The sequence below is a fragment of the Sus scrofa genome, chromosome 8, assembly GCF_000003025.6.
Source record: "Sus scrofa isolate TJ Tabasco breed Duroc chromosome 8, Sscrofa11.1, whole genome shotgun sequence".
In the NCBI taxonomy this organism is placed as follows: Eukaryota; Metazoa; Chordata; class Mammalia; order Artiodactyla; family Suidae; genus Sus; species Sus scrofa.
Window position 1 is genome coordinate 28,461,515 of NC_010450.4, and position 21,427 is coordinate 28,482,941.

Here is a 21,427-nt window from a genome sequence, read left to right on the forward strand (position 1 = left end):
GGGTCTGCTTTACCTAGTATTAGTACTGAATAATATTCATTTTAGGACTGTGCATTCAGAAAAAAAGTGATTTAAAAATAAAATACTAGAGTATGTGAAGAGTGAAGGTATGTTACACACTACTAAGGCTTTGCAACTTAATCTGCTAAAGTGAAAATTAACATTTTTATAGAAATTCACAATAATTTTCATTTAACTGTTTCCTTTTTTTTTCTTCATTCAGACTTTAGCTTGCTATGTTCTGATTGGTGCATTACATGAGTTCATATTCCCTTCTGAGGGAAAACAATGTTGTACGACTCAACCAGAAAGGAGTAACAGATGGTATCTGATGTTGAAAGCTATTTGCCAAAGTCATAAATTTTATATTAGCAAGATCTGGAAGGTGGATTAATGAGTCATCATTCTTCTGTTTTAACGTTCCCAGAGGCTGGTTTGAAATGAGTTTGCCTAAGTAGTCCCAGTGAAAATTACATTTTACCAGAACATTCTTCTCATTTCTAAATAAAAATAAATGCAATGCATCTTACTAAGCATCTTTTGAGACCAAATCCTCTGTGATACATGAAAGAGAGGGTATCATGTACCCTTGAGGATCCAGGACTTAAAATAACCTCTCTTAACCATGGTTCCTCATCGGTAAAATACAGCTGCATAACTACCTGAGCCCTAAGGTCATATGGTTTCTAAATTCTTCTAATCTTTGCCTCACTTTCAATCTATATTTGTATTTATATGGAAGGAAAAGAGAATAACACAAATCAACTTTTAATCAGATATGTAGGATAATGATCATTTTATTAAACATAACATGAATTAAAGTTTAGACTCCAGGCAAGTCATAGAAACAGAAGTGAGCTTGGAAATGAAAAAGATGAAAACAATGGACTTAAATTTGTGGAGGATCCATGTTGGAGTCATCCTGAGAACTTTGGTTAAATATAGGTTTCCCCCACTCTCTGAAAGTTGAGCAATCCTATGAAACCATTTGTGAGCTAAAATGGCATAAAGTGGAGAGGTAATTACCTTAGAATACATCTTGCTAACAGATGCACAAAAAATCAAGATAAAGCACAGCTGCTCACAGACACAGTTCAAAGCTATGGCAGCTTGATGAGAGAGCAGTTCCTAGGCAAGAAGCTTGGCAGTACCACTCTCACTGCTTGCGGTACATGCTGCCTCTGTAACTGACAGCTGCAAAACAAACACTGAACAATAGTTTTGCTTTCTGCTGTTTTTTTTTTTTTTTTTTTTTTTTAATAAAAGAAAAAATCCTCTTCGGATTTCCTTTAACTAGCAAAAACAGGTACTAACGTAGGTCTTTGGTAAAACGAAGTACTGTAAAGCAAGCTCAAAAAGCAGGGGATACCTGTAAAATAGGATTACTTAAGGAAAGACTTTAGATATATAGCTGTGAAATTAGACTTAAAACTAATAAATTAATAGCTAATTTATTAATAGCTAATAAATTCTTGAGAAAGAATGTGACGTGAAGAAAGTTGTGTTTGAAGAACCAAGAACTGCAGAACTTATTTACCTACTACTTGCATGTTTGTAACCTTAAACAACATCTCCCCTGCTCCCCAACCCTCAGTTCCTGGTAACCACCTTTTTACTCGCTGTTTTTATGAATTCAGCTCTTTTAGATACTATGTATAAGTGATATCATAGAGTATTTGTCTTTCTTTGAATTATCTCAGCACAATGCCCTCAGGGTTCATTGTGTTGTAGCAATTTTCTTCTTTCTCATAGCTGAACAACATTCCATTGTATACTGTCAATCCTCAGTATCAAAGGGGGATGTTTGGCTCCCAAAGCTATTTGCCCATATGAACAAATTAAAGTGCTTTAAACAGAATTCTTTCATTACTTGTACACTAAAAACTCTTTGCATTTTTTTGTTATAAACCTTTTTACTTCTGTGTAAAAAAAACTACATACACAAATTTATGATGTATGTTCAAGTTAACTTTTTTATTTTTTCTAATATGCATGGCCAATATAACCATTGCTTTAAAATATACCTATATATTCTATTAGAAAAAATATCCTATACATTAATACATGTTGAGCAGTTAGAAAAGCACATTGTACACAGTAGGCATCCAATTAATGTTAGTTATTTTTACCAGATAGTAATCCTTACGCTAAAAGTGCCTCTTGGCTTTTTCAGTATGGTTTATTTAAAAGTTTGATTCAATGTAACTTGTAAAGATACACTTCTTTGTGGATTTGCAAATTAATCTTCCAAATTTAAGTCATTAAACTGGTTTGTTTGAACACTGGCTGGTATAAATTTAAATATACCATGATAATCACTATATGTTTTACTGATATTTGGAATACATACAGAAGTAAGCATGGATTTCACGAACAAGCTGGAATCTGTCAAGTGCAAACAGAAGGTAATGTTATTCTATGTGGGTCTATTCCTCCTGTGACTTCTGTATCAATTTCAAGGTTTCTATGGCTTTCTCAATTAATGTTATCTCAAGTAATCTCAGAATGTCTAGTCCAATATAAAAGCGAATGGTCACACTCTCATGCAATGTAAAATGGCTTTACTTACTCAGCTTGGACCTGCCTTGGGCCTGGAAGCCTGTAGTCAGAAGGAGGATTATGGAGGGTTCTCCACTATTTCTTCACTTTGGCCCCTTCCTCTGAGTAGCTGCTGATGTAGGCCCACCAGCATTGGAGCAGGTGTAGAATGGAGAAATAATAGTCATAAAATAAACCTTACTGCCTGAGTTATAATCTCACAGTACTGCCCTCTGGCTGTTGGACATTTTTTTTCCCATTTTTTTTTATTACTCAAATGAATTTATCACATCAGTAGTTGTATAATGATCACAACAATCTGATTTCACAGGATTTCCATCCCACAGCCCAGGCACATCCCCTCACCACCCAAACTGTCTCCTCCAGAGACCATAAGTTTTTCAATGTCTGTGAGTCAGCATCTGTTCTGCAAAGAAGTTCCGTCTGTCCTTTTTTCAGATTCCACAAGTCAGTGAAAGCATTTGATGTTGGTGTCTCATTGTATGGCTGACGTCACTTAGCATGATAGTTTCTAGATCCATCCATGTTGCAAAAAATGCTGGTATTTCATTCTTTTTGATGGCTGAGTAATATTTCATTGTGTATATGTACCACCTCTTCTGGATCCACTCCTCTGTCGATGGACATTTAGGTGGTTTCCATGTTTTGGCTATTGTAAATAGTGCTGCAATGGACATTGGAGTACATGTGTCTTTGCGAGTCGTGGTTTTCTCTGGGTAGATGCCTAGGAGTGGGATTGCTGGATCAAATGGTAGTTCTATTCTTAGTTTTCTGAGGAATCTCCATACTGCTTTCCACAGTGGTTGCACCAATTTACAATCCCACCAACAGTGTACTAGTGTTCCTTTTTCTCCACATCCTCTCCAGCACTTAATGTTTGTAGACTTTTGGATGATGGCCATTCTGGCTGGTGTAAGGTGGTACCTCAGAGTGGTTTTGATTTGCATCTAATAATGAGTGATGTTGAACATCTTTTCATGTGTTTCTTGGTCATCTGTATGTCTTCTTTGGAGAACTGTCTGTTTAGATCTTCTGCCCATTTTTTGATAGGCTTGTTTGTTTGTTTGGTATGGAGTTGCAGAAGTTGTTTATAAATTTGGAGATTAGTCCCTTGTCAGTCAATTCACTTGCAAAGATTTTCTCCCATTCTGTGGGTTGTCTTTTTGTCTTTTTTAGTGTTTCCTTTGCTGTGCAGAAACTTTGAAGTTTGATTAGATCCCATTTGTTTATTTTTCTTTTTATTGCCAATACTCTGATAGGTGGATCTGAGAGGATGTTGCTGTCATTTATGTCAGAGAGTGTTTGGCCTATGTTTTCCACATAGTTCTGGAAGTCCTAGCCACAGCAATCAGAGAAGTAAAAGAAATAAAAGGAATCCAAATTGAAAAGGAAGAAGTAAAATTATCGCTATTTGCAGATGACATGATACTATACCTACAGAATCCTAAAGACTCTACCAGAAAACTGGTAAAGCTCATCCACAAATTTGGCAAAGTTGCAGGATACAAAATCAATACACAGAAATCGACAGCGTTTCTATATACTAACAATGAAAAAGCAGAAAAGGACATTAGGGAAGCAATCCCGTTTACCACCGCATCCAAAAGAATAAAATACCTAGGAGTAAACTTACCTAAAGAAACAAAAGACCTATACTCTGAAAACTACAAGCCACTGATGAAAGAAATCAAAGATGACACAAATAGATGGAAAGATATACCATGCTCATGGATTGGAAGAGTTAATATTATCAAAATGATTATACTACCTAAGGCAATCTACAGATTCAATGCAATCCCTATCAAATTACCAAGGACATTTTTCACAGAACTTGAACAAAATATTTTAAAGTTTGTTTGGAAGCACAAAAGACCCAGAATGGCCAAAGACATCCTGAAAAAGAAAAATGGAGCTGGAGGAATCAGGCTCCTGGACTTCAGACTATACTACAAAGCAACAGTCGTCAAAACTGCATGGTACTGGCCCAAAGATAGAAATATAGATCAGTGGAACAGGATAGAAAGCCCAGAATTAAACCCACGAATCTACAGCCAACTCATCTATGAAAAAGGAGGCAAGAATATACAATGGAGAAAGGAGAGCTTGTTCAATAAGTGGTGCTGGGAAAACTGGACAGCCACATGGAAAAGAATGAAATTAGAACACTCCCTAACACCATACACAAAAATAAACTCCAAATGGATTAAAGACCTAGATATAAGACCAGACACTATCAAACTCCTAGAGGAAAACATATGTCGGAGATTTTAAATCCCGTTGCTTTCTCAAAATATATTGCTGCAGGTGCCTAAGGGATAATTATCTTCAGGGACAATGTAAGACTGTGAATATCTGATCCCTTTGATGCTTGCTGGACACTTAAGTGTCTCTCTAGAGGTTGCTTCACTCTTTGAAAAAATGTCTGATCGAGCAAAGTCCTTTACAAGGCAGCTTGCAGCTGGTTCACAGTTATGAGGTCTGCATGTGACTCACTTCCCTGATCTCCAAGGTGGTACAGCTGGCTATGGGCCACAGTCTCACGTATTTAACACTTTTCTAGGTCTGATTCAGGTCCTAGACCTGAATGTCCTAAAGCTACAGATATGTTTTCTTAGCTCAGTTCCTTAAAACCAAACTTGAGGTGGGGTTTTTGAGAAGATTTAATTTATTGAGGCAGTCTCTCCGAAGAAAGGGAGTGAGAGAAGTGGAAAATAGTGCAAGAAAATACCTGGTTTTAGCTGAAGTTTACTTTCAGCTGATCCTATGAGGGTCTCTGGAGAAAGAACAGAATTGGTCCCAATGAAAAGCAAGGGTGCACACATTTTGCACCAGTTATTACTGGCTGCAAGAAGCTTCATATAAGTCCAGTTAAGGGGCGCTGGGCAGGATGCTCCCTGCATCTACTACACCTATTGTTTTGCTAAGCTTCCCTCACTAGATGCAGTTTTGAGGAAGCAGTCTTTTGTTCTCTCCCCATGTGGAAGGGTTGAGAATATACAGCACAGTTCTCTCCCAAAAAATTCTTATTCTTATCCTCTTGAATGTTCTAATAAATCTCTAGCCTTCTGCTGGCTTAGCTTTGAGGTGGTTGATGAGTCAATACTGACAGAGCTCATTTCACACCCTCCTGGCTTAACCCACTTTGCTGTTTATTTAAGCATATTGTCTCAAGATTAGGAATTCTTGGAACCTATTTTATTGTTTTTGGCTTTGGCCCAAATTCTGAAAAAATAGATAAACTTGCATTTATCCCCCCTTAACAATCCAATCTCTCAGAAACAGGAAATGGGAAAATCTGCTCCTTTTGGCATGAGGTGGCAAAGGGAGGCTTAGAGAATTGTCTATGGTCCAGGAAATTCTGGATGTTTCTAGTAGACTTCCTCTGTTATATAAACCAGATAGCCTTGTTGATGTCTGCATCCTTTTAGTATTTCTGGAGTTATCTGCTGCAGTTAATAATTCTATAAAAATTAAGGATTTTCTTCTTCAAGCTTTCTTCTTTATACTTTCTGTGGCAACTGAGCTAAATCCCTCCTTTTCTCAGTGGGAGGTGACCTCAATATTATGATCTTAGCACAGAGACAGGCATAATTAGTAATTAATAACAATGGGCACTACAGAATTTTTCTCCTCACCCTACCCATATCTTGCTTGAATAGACCCTATGACCTTGAATAGACGTTCTGACCATAACGGTATCAAAATCTTGCTTAAAATTTTCTTTATACTTGTTGGATCATGAATGACAAAGGATGCTTTTGCACAGTACAGCTCAGTAGTCCTCAGGAATCTATATGCCAGTGTTTAACACACTGTACACCTTAAAATTACACAATGTTATATGTCAATTTTATATCAATTCAAAAAGAATTTTTGCCAAACTCTAGCAGTAGAAGGGAAGGAGCAGTAACTCTGATAACATCTTGCTGTATATGAGAGAAGCAATGGCTTTTTTGTAAGAAAGTCATCGGCGGCAACTTCCACTCTAAAGGAAGATATTAAAGAGCAATTTGCTGATGCATTTTTAATAGCATTAATCTATTTTCACATTTTTAGTTCTTTGCAGTTGGCAGTCAATAGGTAATGCATTACTGAGCATTCCCAGTTTGTGCAACATGTGTATTGATCTTCAATGAAAATGTGATAGGCAGAAAGAGTACTTGAAAACTGAAATCATTCATAGCTGAATAACCAAGTCTCTCCAGAAAGGTGGAGCATACTCTGTTGAACATGTGGATAAATAAAAACAAACTTGCAATTAGAAGATGAATAATTTCCGGAGATCTAACGCACAGCATAGTGATTAGAGTCACCAATACTGTACTGTAAAATCTGAAGTTGTTACAACTAGATCTTAAATGTTTTCACCACAACAAAGAAATAATAATATGTGACATGATATAGCTACATGTAGGTAGAGCTACACTGGTAATCATATTGCAATATGTAAATGCATGAAATCAACACATTTTACACCTAAAGTTGCACAATGTTATATGTCAATTATATATCAATTTAAAAAGAATTACTGCCAGACTCTTGGATTTTAAAATTTATATGTATTATTGCATTTACCTATAAAAATAAGATTTTCTTGAAAATGTTTAACTTTCATATTTACATCATAGATTTTTATCCATTTTAAATGAGTGAAGTAAATAAACAATCTGGAATTGAAATCTATGTGTAATTGCACAAAAATACATTTTAGTTAGGAAAAACATTGCTATCCTAAAAGGTTTTCTAATTAAAAACTAGCTGAAAAGAAAAAGTTGTTTCTACAAGACAAACAAAGAAGCTCCTTTATTTTGGAACATATAGGGAACTTACAGAAACAGGATATAGGCAATGAAATATTTAATAAAGGAGAACTCTGGAGGAAACAGAGCAACAGGATAATTTTTTGTGAGAATATTTAACTAAAACTGCATATTGTCTTCCAATTAGTAATAAGAAAATAAACACATCACTGTTTAATGGCTGAGAATTGTTGACAGAACCATTGAGTGATATAGGAACAAAGGAGGATTTCTAATTAAAATTTCATGATAAGTGAATTATGTCACACAAGTTTAAAACTACCTTTGCCAAAACTTAAATCTAAATTTTAACCTCCCTATAGAGCCTGGGAAGGACCTTGAATATATGTTTAAAATCTTTGAATTAGCATTGAGACTGAGCATTAGGACTGATACAACATAGAGCTGTGGTGACTGAAGTACAGATACAGATATCCACGTAATTTTTCTAACTCCCATTGGCTCTTCGGTAGACAAGATAAAATCCAGCATTTTTCAATATAAGCCTCAGTTAAAAGGCTCAGCAAGAGACAAAGAATGATTTGGGAGAAATTTAGAATAACTGGGTCAACAGTTCATATTTATGTTTCCTGGAGGAGAATGATGCCAGGCTGATAAAAATGATTTATAATTCTTAATAAGAGGCAGGTATGCAAGGGACTGTGAGGGCTTATGGGTGGGGGCAGAAGGGTGGAAGAGAATAGTGTGTTGATAGACTATAAATAAGAATTGCTAAGAGTATATTTTTGTTGTTGCTAGTTTTTGTTTTGATTAAAATTATAGGGGTATCACCTTCCATTTTTTAAAAATTATAGTTGATTTACAGTTTTGTGTTAGTTTCGACTGCACAGAAAAGTTACCCAGTTTTATATATATATATATATATATATATATATATATATATACACATATATATATGCATGTGTGTATAAATATATATATAAAAATCTGTGTGTGTGTGTATATATATATATATATATATTACAAATTATATTGGTACATACATATACATATATTCCTTTTCAGATTCTTTTCCCTTATAGGTTATTACAAAATATTGAATATAGTTCCCTGTGCTATACAGTAGGTCCTTGTTACTTACACATTTTACATATAGTAATGTGTATATGTTAATCCCAAATTCCTAATTTATCTCTCTCACCCTTTCCCCCTTGATAACTGTAAGTGTGTTTTCTCTGTATATGAATCTATTTCTGTTTTGTATATAAATTCATTTGTATCTTTTTTGTAGATTCCACATATAAATGATATCATGTGGTATTTGTCTGGTTTATTTCACCTAGTATGACGATCTCTAAGTCCATCCATATTGCTGAAAATGGCATTATTTCATTCTTTTTTAAGGCTGAGTACTATTCTGTTGTTTATATGTACCACATCTTCTTTATCCATTCCTCTGTTGATGGGCATTGCCGGAAATATCTTGATCAGGAGTTCAAGGACTAACAGGTATAGGAAAAAGGACACTTATGCTAGAATTTTACAGGGAGTATCTTCATGGTGAGGGGCAAAGGAAGGTGGACTAACCTGGGACCTCAAGTCTTTAAAAATCCTAATCTAATCAGTCAGCTTCATGCATCTTCCTATTTGGAGCCTGGGACAAATTATCTTTGCTCTAAAAATGACCCATCTCTAGGAGTTCCCTTCTGGTGCAGCAGGTTAAGGATCTGGCATTGTCATTGCAGTGGCTTGGGTTGCTACTGTGGCACAGGTTGAATCCGCATCCTAAGAACTTCCACATGCTGTGGGGTCAGCCAAAAAAATCAAAAATTAAAATGACCCCCATCTTTTTACTAGTGGGGAAAGGAAAGAGCTTGACCAAACTAAAAATCAAGAGAAGAACCTCAAAGAAGGACAAAAATGAAAGAGGTCATACCAACAATAAAAATCACTGCTCAGGAGAAAATTAAAACCAGTAAGAGAATATGACATGTGGCAAAGAGAAGGAACTATATGCTATAGGAGATTTAAATAACACAAGAGGACTCTACCCTGACCTTAGTATTTCAAACTAAGGAAGCATCCACAAAACAAAAAGAAGGACTGACAAGAGGCATTCTGGGCTTACTCTTTTGAGTAAAAATATATGTTTTGTGATGGTCAGTGACAGCTTGCTGGGGCCAGGCTTTGTGTGTAAGGACAGTTACAGGTGCTAACTAGATGTGCAGCATCTTCCTAGAGCAGCACCATCCAAAAGAAAGCTACTGAAAGCCATGTATACAATTTAAAATTTTCTAACAGCACATTCAAAATAAACAGGTAAAATGTGTTTCTATAATACACTTTTATTTAATACAGTCTATCTAAAATGATCGCATTTCAGTATTTATTCAATATAAAATTGTTTAAGAGATATTTTAAATTATTTTTATATGCTAAATCTTTGAAATCTAGTGTGTATTTTATAATTAAAGTGCATCTCAATCAGGAATAGTCACTTTTTCAGGTGTTCAAGAGCCACATGTGGTCAACGGTGATACCATATTGGGCAGTTCATTCCTAGAGTGTGAATCTACAGTGTTGTAAGTAAACCAAGCAAGGCTTGTCAGGCTGCATCATGACTTTCTAGTTCCTAGCTTCTTTTCAGCAACCGTACTCAACCAAGTATTTCCTCATTCACATATTTATACAAGCATTTCTTTTCTGCTGACTCTTCTTCCTAGGGCTGGAAAAGTCCTCAAGTCTCTCCCATACTTAAATGCAAAGCAAACATGTTCAATTCAATTCTTCATTCTCTTCGGAGTGACATATGCTCATTCTTTCCATTGCCTCAGACTTCACTAACCTCTCAAACATGAGCTAGGGCACTGCACAAGTCCAAGAACTTCATCTCCAGATATTACAATAGAAAAGTATCTCCAGGTGTTCATTTTTCAAGACGGATATTTCCCTTCTGTCTACAGCCACTGTACAGAACCTGCTTGTCATCACACTAGCAACTTGCCTCTTTATTACACAACACAATGACACACTTTAGTCCTTCTCTGCCCTTATCACTCAGCAGTACCTGTCCTTCTCTCTGTGTTTCCCTAACATCAACATTTGATTTTTAGGTCCCCTCTCATGTTGCTTCTTTTTGGTCTCTTTCCAGGCTTATATTTTTGATACTATCCTTTATATTCTAGTTTTCTCAGGGTCTGTACTTCTCGCTCTTCTGTCCTCACATTAAAGATGTTTATGAGGTCTTTTATTCTCATATCATCTGCTAGGACCTATCCTTTCAAATCTGTAATTTTCTTAAAAGTTTAATGGAAGTCTAGTTGATTTACAACGTTTTGATCATTTCTGCTGTACAAATCTGTATGTTTATTCCAGAATTCAATTCCTGGACAACAAACCACAGAGCCAACCTTCTTAATTTACATCTCTGCTTAGTTTTAGTCCTCAGGGATTTCAAACTCAACATGTCTGAAACATAATCTATCTTCTCCATCAGGAAAACTTCTGAATTCCCTGCCTAATCAAGAGTATGCCTACCTACTCAGTTGCTAAAATCAGTCACTTGTCTCCATTATTTTTTTTTTTTTTTTTGTCTTTTTTTGCTATTTCTTGGGCCGCTCCCGCGGCATATGGAGGTTCCCAGGCTAGGGGTCCAATCGGAGCTGTAGCCACCGGCCTACACCAGAGCCACAGCAACGCAGGATCCGAGCCGCGTCTGCAACCTACACCACAGCTCACGGCAACGCCGGATCATTAACCCACTGAGCAAGGGCAGGGACCGAACCCGCAACCTCATGGCTCCTAGTCAGATTCGTTAACCACTGCGCCACGACGGGAACTCCTGTCTCCATTATTTATAATTCTATCTCCTTTAACTCCAGTTACTCAGTCACAGTACCCTATCATTTTACTGACCTTGTATTTCTTTAAACAGTGCACACATTTTCATCCCTGTTGCTGCTCTTTTATTTAGACCTTGTTGAAGTGACACAATGGAGAAAGTTTCTGGTTTTGAAACATGTTTCCTAACCTTGCTGAACACTATTTCTTTCATATCGTGTCTATGAAAAGTATGTAAAATAACACATAATGGAAACTCAATTTTCCACTCTTAATAATCCCTGAAAGATCTCTCTAATCCTCACAATACATACAAATGCCTTAGTATGGCCCACAAAGACATTCATGATCTGATCCCCAGTTTAGTATCTTTCACTTTAAAGTCTTCTCTTTTTTAACACAGGCCTACTTTTTTTTTTTTTTTCCCTAGGAGCACCTGCATGTTTTTATTCATCTTTCTCCACATCTTGAACATGTTTCACTGGAATAATTTCTACCTGATCATTGCCAAGAATTTTTAATCACTTACCAAATTTTGCTAAGCTATGACCTCCTACAAGATTCTCTCCCTTGACACCACTCATACGCTGTCTTTACATATTTAACCATAGCATTTATTTAATAGAATTATAATTATATGTTCAATTATTTGTCTCAGAGGTCTTATCTTAATGGTTACCAAGCCTCTCCAATGTAATAGACACAAGAATATAAAAAATAAATGAATGGATGGTTTGAGGTAGATATTCTGTATATGACACTAAAAATTTGGGTAATGCAATTGAAAGTTATGGCATTAAAAGTGAAGAAGGCATGATAAAGAAACACATGATTATATCAATGACATGAAAAGACAGGACTTTGGTTTCTAAACCAAGATATATTATAGTCCAATGATGGAAACACTCTTGGCAAGACTCTTAAGAGGTCCTCTGGTGAATTGGAAGTATTAATTGACATGTTCTCATAAAGAGAAAAATTTAAAAGAAAGAGAAAAATTGACTCAGGGAAAACCAACAGATTCATTCTATTGTTGGAAAAACTATAAAATAATTACCTTGAGAAAATAACTGGTATAATGTTACTTACATGTAGTTATGAGCTCAGAAACAGATGTAATAAATTGATTAAGCCTGAAATTAATTCCTGCTCTTTGCTTTGGAGGTTCTAGTCATTGATCAAATTAGACTAGACATAGATATTTCTATTAAAGCAAGAGAGCACTGCAGATAATCTGAAAATATAGTTCTTTAGCTACAAGAGAATATAGATTTGTAAGCAACAATAAAATATTTGGATTTTGCACTTACCCTACAATACCTAAAAAATTACAGTTACCTAAAAAATTACAGCTGTTAAGAGGAGATGTACCTAAAAAGCAGACATATTGAGCCTAGTGAAGAGGTTTGGGAAATTCATAGAGAGGGACCTCCTTCTACTCTTCTTTTGGGGGCAAGTTTTGAAAAGTAAAGAATCCAAAATTTTCCTATTGCTTGTTAAGTTTCAAGGAGAAAAGATATATATTGAGAGTCTAAGCAAATGGGCTTGGGACAGAATTACAGAAGACATGTGTTATGGGCAGAATTCAAGGAAGATTTAGGTACTTTTTCCTACCAGTGAAGGTGTCTCAGAGATGCAGTGGACTTGAAGGCCATGTGCAGTTAAGATGAAGAGACTATAGCACTGACATTCACGAACCAAACATGCTACCGAAATGAAATGTGTTATTTTTTATCAGTGTGGAGTCTTCACAATACTTACATCCCTCAGAACTTAGAGAAACTGGTGAAGATGCTGAATTGATTGAGATAACATTTCTGCCTCTTGGCAGAAGGGAGTTTGTGATAGAAATTTAGTGCAGTTAAAAAAAAAATAAAGGATATTACATCTTTTGCTCACAAACAATACTAGAGGAATGAAAAGAAAAAAAAAACCAGTAAAATAAAGCCTAAAAAAATAGATTCAAAGAAATGTGATGGTGGTCCTCAAACATCTGAAGGACTTCAAAATGTAATTTCTTCTGGGTGTTTTTTAGGAGACCGATGATATATTCAGTAAGTGGAAATTACAGAGAGAAATATTCATGGTAAATTAAACAAAAAACCCAATCCTATTGGTGAGAGTCTTTTAACAATGGAATGAACTCCGTATTGAGGTCTTAAGCTCTGCCACTGGAGCCTGGAAGAGAATCAATATGAAGTGCTATAGAAGCAGTTCTTCAGTTTGGTGAGACAACAATCCACATGCTTCCTAATGTGCTACCAGGACGGTATAAATTTTCACAGTACATCAAAGCCTCAGCACATTTATTCTGAATAGGACACTAAAAGAATGACAAAATAACAAGAGTTTAACCTGTATCTTAACAAAATTTAAACCAAAACAGGACTTGCAAAAATATGTAGAAATGCTTGGCAGCTTTGTAAGTTTTATTTGAACTGTTCTGCTTTATATATATATATATTTGCCTTATATGTTTTGCTAAGGCATTTACTCAACTCTGAGACTAATGGATGGTAAGAGGCTGCCGGAGATAATACTGGAGATAATACTGGTTCTGTCACACATCTATAGTGATAAGTCTTGAAATTATGTGAACATATTCTTGTGGAGAAAATAATGACAAGAGGAATTCAATGTTCACATTGGAAAAGAAAAAAAGTTCTGTGAACAAAGAGTGTTTGTCATTCTTGCCATGCTTTTCTAACTGTGATAAAGGCATGCAGGTGACAGAGTTGTAACTCAAAAGTTATTATTACTTTTTTTTTTTTTTTTTTGCATCTTAGCTCTTGACAATGGATGATTAAACACCTGGCTAATCACAAGTTATTTAATCAGAGAGTTTTTATGTGATTCTTTGAGTTTTTGATTCAGTATTTGCAGAGATCATTTTATGAGATATCAGATAGAAAATGTTTTAAAACCACTGAGATACTCACAAGTAGCATTCAATTATTCATCACTGTGTCTCTAGGCATTATCTTCCCTTCCATCCTTTTGGACACTGGCTTGAGTAATCAACAAAATAATTACTTCTATCACATTGGATGGTAGGCATCATGAATTGGAAATTGTAGATGGAGAATAGCATCAATATTAAATCGACTGGTAGGAAACCTAATATATTCATTTAAAATAATTCATAACAAAAACACAAGCTAATAAATCCAAATAGGGATAGGGATGCTAACAATCTTCATTTATCATATTTTACTACATTAAAGTTTATGACACAAAGTTGTTTTTATATGTAATTACTTTGGCAAATGAAAAAAAAGAGATAATGGAAAAAAATGTTAATTACTGGCAGAGGCTTTCAATCAGTCATCTTCAGAATTTAAAACTAAGACTCAGAACCCCAAGTTTGGTAGAGCTGAAGGAGTTCTATTTCAAGAGACATCAATAATTTCTTGGAAATTTAGCAGCATTTGTTATTTGATCCTTTATATTAAATAATTCTCAATTCACACACCATAGAAGGCCCAATATTACTCATGACTTCAAATGAAAATTGCATAGATACACAGCCACATAGAATGACACAGCTACACAAAATTGATGGTAATTCCAGAAACCTGGGTCTTTCAGTATATTTTTATTATAACCCCTGTCATACCCTTCCCTAGGCTAAATGTATGTGATACTAATGATCTCTACCTTTCACTGAGTGCATATGCTAATCTTAATACAATTTTAAGTATTTTAGATACATTCCCATTTGATCCATACAATCCGTAGTATAGGTATTATTTTATTCTAATTTTATCATGTGGAAAATAAACATCAAAGGAGTTAACTAACTTGTCCTCTAGTAGGTGGAGGATTTAGTTTCTAACTGGGACTTTAAAGTCCATATATGTCACCACTACTCTATCCCACCTCTTGAAGGCCGAAGTATACATGGTCCCTGCACTTTTAAAAAGTTGCTGAAATAAGACTTTCCCTTTTATTTTCATTTTTGGTTGGATCCCCAATGCTAAGAATGTTTATTTAATGTCTGAACATTCTAGAAACAAATGTCACTCCATCCTTAGAGAATTTAAGTAGTAACCATTAAAAAGTAGGTTGATGACCTTTATAGTATCATTGACCTTGAAGGTATATTAAGAAAGACTTGAATACTGATTAGGAAAGTGAATATTTCTTTAGAAAGAAGAGTAATTTTAGTGCATAGTGTCTTTCCCTTTTTAACTTCATAGAACAGTGGGGTTACTTTACTTAACTGAATCTAAGGAAACCAATTAGCTTTTTGCCACATAACTAACCACCACAAAATTTAGTGTCTCAAAATAACAACCATTGATTTAGCTTGTAATTATGTAGTTCAACTAATGAGGCTATATTTGACTGGGAAGTTTCCTGATTTTGGCTGGACTCTTGCTTCTGCATTTAGCTGTCTGATCAGATGAGACAGGACTGATCTTAGCTGGCTCATCTGGATTCCATGTGGCCTCACATTTTCCAGCAATTTAGCCCATCCTTACTCACACAGAAGGGGTGCTGGGGTCCCAGGTGGGAGAGTAGAAATATGCAAGGTCTTTTGAGTACTAGCCTTGAGACTGGCCCAACAGTGCTTTTGCCAGCCCAGCTTAAGTCCATATGTAAGGGTGGCAAGGCTGAATCTACTCTTTGATGAATGGATCTACAGAAATATGTTGCAAGGAATGTGGATTCAGGAATAGCAAAGAACTGGGGCCATTTTTGCACTTTATTCCCTTAAGTTAAGTATGCTCTGAAAGAACACCTGAAGAGTTTGACTTCTATCTTTTGAAAACTCAGAGTCTGGTACATGACTCACTGATGAAAAGAATAAAATCAAGGTTAAAGGAAGAGAAGAGAGATGACTCCAGAGGAAGAAAGCTGTAGTATCTTTATTTGTGGTGACAAGTAGTCTTGCTTTTGTGGGGCATGCATAAACCCCTCAGAGTTATATTGAAATATTTCTATCCAGAAATATCTCCTTCAGGTGAAACTGTTGTGGAATAGATTGTAGGAAAATATGAGCAGAGGGTTGAAAAAATAAGGAGCCAGATATCAGAGATTTTTAGTCCTACTAGAAAAATATAATCAGAGGAATCTAATAATTGTATTTTAGAAGAACAAAAATGAAAAAAAATTTACTCCCCAATACAGAATATAAGCATTGATAAATGTCACTTGCAGAGCACACCATACTAGACCATAACCCCAGTAGTCAAGTTAATATTTCTGACCCTTAGCTTCAACACTGGAGGATCTAAAGCAACAAAATGATTGAAGATGAGGAAAAGAATAAAATAACAAAGGTAAGTATTGAAGAAGCCAGCACTTCAGTGAGTAGCTGAACAAAAATATTCATGCAACAAAGTATTTATGCAACAAAAATATTACCACCTCTACCACCACTGTCCTGGTCTAAGTCATTGACTCATGAATTATTGCATTAACCTCCTCCCTACTTATCCTTGCCTACTACAGCCTATATTTGACATAACCATAGTGATTCTGTTCAAAATTAAGTCAAACCATGCACTCCTCTGCTTAGACCCCCTTTCTCTTAGACTAAAAATCAAAGCCATAAGTGGCCTAAAGACCTAGAATAGACATGAAGGTGTGATGCTCAGATCTTTCAAAAAATAACTTGACATCCACCTGCTCAGAGTGCAGTTTAGCTGAAGCTTCTAGCTGCAGCATCTCAGTATCTGCTGGAGCATATGAGATCCCACCATCCCCAGGTAGTTCCCAGCCAATGATGTACTTATAGTGGGGGTGATAGACTTGGCTATTCCTGCAAATGCAAGACTCTGCTTATAGGCCCTCCTTGTTCTGAACCATTTTTTTGGCTGAGAAATGTCAAATATGAATCACAGTGAGGTAGTCCCTGCCCAATTCTGGCTCCTCTCCTCTTGTTTTTCATAGATATTAGATTTGCAGTGCAGTCTGAAAGCTTGCCCTAACCAATCCCACCCTTCTACCTTTAAAAAAAAAAAAACTGAAGTATGCAATATTTTGTACACTATTCTAAAATTAATAATAAATTTACAATATTATATTATCTTCAGGTGTACAGCACAGTGATTCAATATTTTTACACTTTGTACTTCATTAAAAGTTGTTATAACAGCTATAACTCCCTGTGCTATAAACACTATATCTTTGTTGCTATCTATTTTATCTCTTAATCCAATCAATACATGACATATATCTATCTACCTATCTATCTATCTATATGCCATATCTTCTTTATCTATTTCTCTCTTGATGAACACAGGCTGCTTCCCATATTTTGTCCATTGTAAATAGTGTTGCTATAAAATTAGAGTGCATATATCTTTTCAAATTAGCGTTTTTTTCCCAGATATATACCCAGGAATAGAATTGTTGGGGCATACCATAGCTATGCTTTTTAGTTTTTGAGGGACCTCCATTCTGTTTTCCAGAGTGGCTGCACCAATTTACATTCCCACCAACAGTGCAAGAGAGTTCCCTTTTCTCCACACCCTCTCCAACACTTGTTATTTGTAGACTTTCTGATGATAGCCATTCTGACAGGTGAGGTGATATCTCCTTGTTTAGATTTGCATTTCTCTAATAATCAGGTATTGAGCATCTCTTCATGGGCCTATTAGCCATCTATATGGTTTTCTTTGGGAAAATGTCTATTCAGTATTCTGCACATTTTTGACTGGCTTGTTTGCTTTTTCTTGATATTAAGTTATATGAACTGTTTATACATTTGGGATAATAACCCCTGTTGGCTATATATCATTTGCAAGAATTTTCTCCCATTCTGTAGATTGGCTTTTTGTTTTATTGATGATTTCCTTGGCTGTGCAAAAGCTTTTAAGTTTAATTAGAACCTATTTTTTTTATTTTTCTTTTCTTTCTAATAAATGAATTCAGCAAATTTTCAGGATATAAGATTAAGATACAGAAATCTGTTGCTTTTCTACACACTAATAATGAAGTATCAGCAAAAGAACATGAAAAAAATCCCATTTGTAATTACATCAAAAAGAATGAAATATCTTTGAATAAATTTAATCAAGGGGTTGGGTTCTCTGAAAGCTATAAATTATTGATAAAGTAAATTGAAGATGATGCAAAGAAATGGAAAGATATCCCATGTTCTTGATTGGAAGAATTAATATTAAAATGATCATACTGCCCAAAGAAATCTACAGATTTAATGATATCCCTATCAAAACACCCTTGACATTTTTCATTGAACAAGAACAAATAATCTTAAAATTCATAGGGCACCACAAGAGACCCCAAACTGCCAAAGCAACATTGAGCAAAAAAGAACAAAGCTAGAGGTATCACCCTCCCAGACTTTAGGCTACACTACAAAGCCATGGTAATCAAAACAGCCTGGTACTGGCACAAAAACAGACATATACATCAATAGAACAGAATAGAAAGCCCCCAAATAAATCCACACACCTATGATCAATTAATCTACAAAAAAGGAGACAAGAATATACAGTGGAGCAAAGACAGTCTCTTCAATAAGCAGTGCTGAGAGAACTGGATAGCTACATGTTAAAGAATAAGATTAGAACATTTCCTCATAGGGGAAGTATCAAGGTGGCAGAGTAGTAAGACATCATGATCACCTTCTCCCACAAACACATCAAAAAAAACACATCTACATGTAAAACGATTTGCACAGAACATCTACTGAATGCTGATAGAAGAACTTAAACCTCCAAAAAGGGCAAGAAACTCTTGACATAGAACAAAAGAAAAAAAGAGAAAGAGAGAAAAGGAATCAGGATGGGACTAGCATTCCTGAGGGAGCTGTGAAAGAGAAAAGGAACCCATATCCTGGGAAGCCACCTAACCAACGGGGAGATCAGCTGAGCCAGAGGGACCTCAAAGTCGCCAAGAAAAGTGCAGCAGCTAGACTGAAGAGGGCAAAGTAGAGTGAGAGCCACACAGATCATCTGCACCACCACCCCAATGACCATAGCCTGAGATGCTCAGGTGGGGGCTGGATGCTGAGACTCAGGCTCTGGAGGTCATTTCCATGGAGAGGACTAGGGTTGGCTGTGTGGGGACAGCCTGAGGGGGCTAAGGAGTGGTGTGCCATGGGTGGGGGAGCAGTGTGCTATGGACTGGGAGTGGAACTCAATGGCAGAGGGAACCCAGGAGGAGGACTGAGTACCCAGGAGAAGCAAGGCACCATTGTTGGGGAGCGCAGGAGCAGGAGAGGCAGACTGCCATAGGAATCTCCTTGTATACACCTTGGCTCTCAGAGGGCAGGACACCTCTGGCACAGGCTACAGATGGCAAGAAGCCACTTGCTTGGGCTATGGGAGATTGGGTACTTCTTTTGTGGGCTATGGGAGACTGGGTACTTCTTTTGTGGGCTATAGGTGGCTGGGCATCTCTTGTGCAGGGTAAGGGCAGCAGGGGGCTAAGTGCAATGTGGTGCCTCTTGTGTGATCTACAGGTGGCAGGGAAAGACCACAGCAGTACTCCCAGAGGCCAGAGGGACACGTGGCCTGCCACCACTGGGGACTTGTGAGTGGGCTCCACCTGCAGCCCCAGTCATCTCAGGGGTAGGCAAAAATAAAAAGAGGGCACTGCAACCAAGCACCACCCATTGTTGCTCTCACTCCCGTGGGAACACACCCACCCTGCTAGTGCCACTGCAAAACGCTCTGGGCAGCACCCAGACACTTGATCACTGTCCCTTCCCAGGAAACTACAACTAGGAGCAGCTGGTGCAGCACTTCCTACATGGGCTAACCGGGATGGGGTACTTCTTGCATGGTCTAGAGGTGGCTGAGGCAAACCACTGCAGTTATCTCTGACTTCAGAGGTGGGCAGGGCCCACCACCACAGAAACCACTTGCAGCCCCAGTCACCTGAGAGGGCACCACAGAGGAGGGCGCTGTGACTGAACACCACCTGTTGTTGCTCTCACTCTCTGGGAGCATACCCACCCTACTGCTGCCACTGCCAAATGCTTTGGCTAGTGGCCACACACTTGATCACTGTCACTTCCCAGGATCCTGCAACTAGGAGCAGACTGTAGAGCACCTTCTGTGTGGGCTAAGCACGACAGGGTGCTTCTTGCATTGTCTGGGTGAGGGCAAACCATCACTGACTCCAGAGGTGGGCATGGCCTGCTACCACTAGAAGTCTGTGAACAGGCAGCACTTGTGGCCTCAATCATCTCAGAGTGTTGCAATCAAACACTATCTGCTGTTGCTTTCCCTCCCCTGGGAACTCACACCCCATGCTGCTGCCACTGTCAAATGCTCTGGGCACCTCATAAATCTGCCTGAGGCCTATTACTACTTCCCAGGGCCTTGCAACTAGGAGTAGACTGTGCAACCTTCCTGCAGATCCTTGCTGATGTTAAGAGCCCAGCAACCCAGGCACTGAATACTAGCCCTACCCATTGCCTCTTTCTCGCTAGAAACACACTCAGCACCCTGGAGATAACAGTCTGCTCACCCAGAAGAAAGAGACAGCAAATATTCAAACTCCCAAAAATAAATAATAACCCCCCACAAAATAAAGAGGGGTGCTTTTGCTTAGAAGTAGCCCTGGAAGACTACAGTTTGGCTTCCCAAAACTCACAGAAAAAGAAAAACATAACCAAGATGAAGAAGCTCAGGAACCATTCCCAGTTGAAAGAACAGGAAAATTCACCTGAAGCAGCAAACAATGAAAGAGACCTTTGCAGTCTGACAGACATTGAGTTCAAAAGAGAAATAGTAAAAATACTGAATGAATTAAGGCTGAATATTAAGGAATTAAGAGCAGAACAGTAATGCAGATTCCTTTAGAAAGGAACTAGAAAATGTAAGGAGGAACACAGAAAAATTAGAAAATTCACTTGCAGAGAAGCAAACTGAGCTAAAGGCAATAAAGAGCAGAATGAATAATGCAGAGGAATGAATCAGTGACTTGGAAGATAGAATAATGGAAATCACCCAATCAGGACAGAAGACAGAAAACCAAATGAAAAAACACAAAAGCAATATAAGAGATCTATGGGATAATATAAAGCAGGCCAATCTACACATAATAGGGATTCCAAAAGGAGAAGAAAAAGAAAAGGGGATTGAAAATATACTTGAAGAAATTATGTCTAAAAACTTTCTAAATCTAAAGGAAACTGATAGCAAGATACGGGAATCACAGAGAGCCCCAAACAAGGTGAACCCAAATAGGGTGACATCAAGACATATTATAATAAAAATGGCAAAAGTTAAAGAGAGGATTCTAAAGGCAGCAAGAGAAAAACAAAGCGTTAATAATAAGGGAAC

At 37.0% G+C, this 21,427-nt stretch overlaps 1 protein-coding gene across 1 annotated transcript in view; it reads left to right on the plus strand.

The window, feature by feature from the left end:
* The window catches only part of LOC110261944, a 78,539-nt gene continuing 59,472 nt past the window's right edge, over window positions 2,361-21,427 (plus strand). The window contains exon 1 of the mRNA XM_021100524.1: window positions 2,361-2,405. Coding sequence (XP_020956183.1) covers window positions 2,361-2,405 — 45 coding nt within the window. The remainder of the gene's footprint in view (window positions 2,406-21,427) is intronic.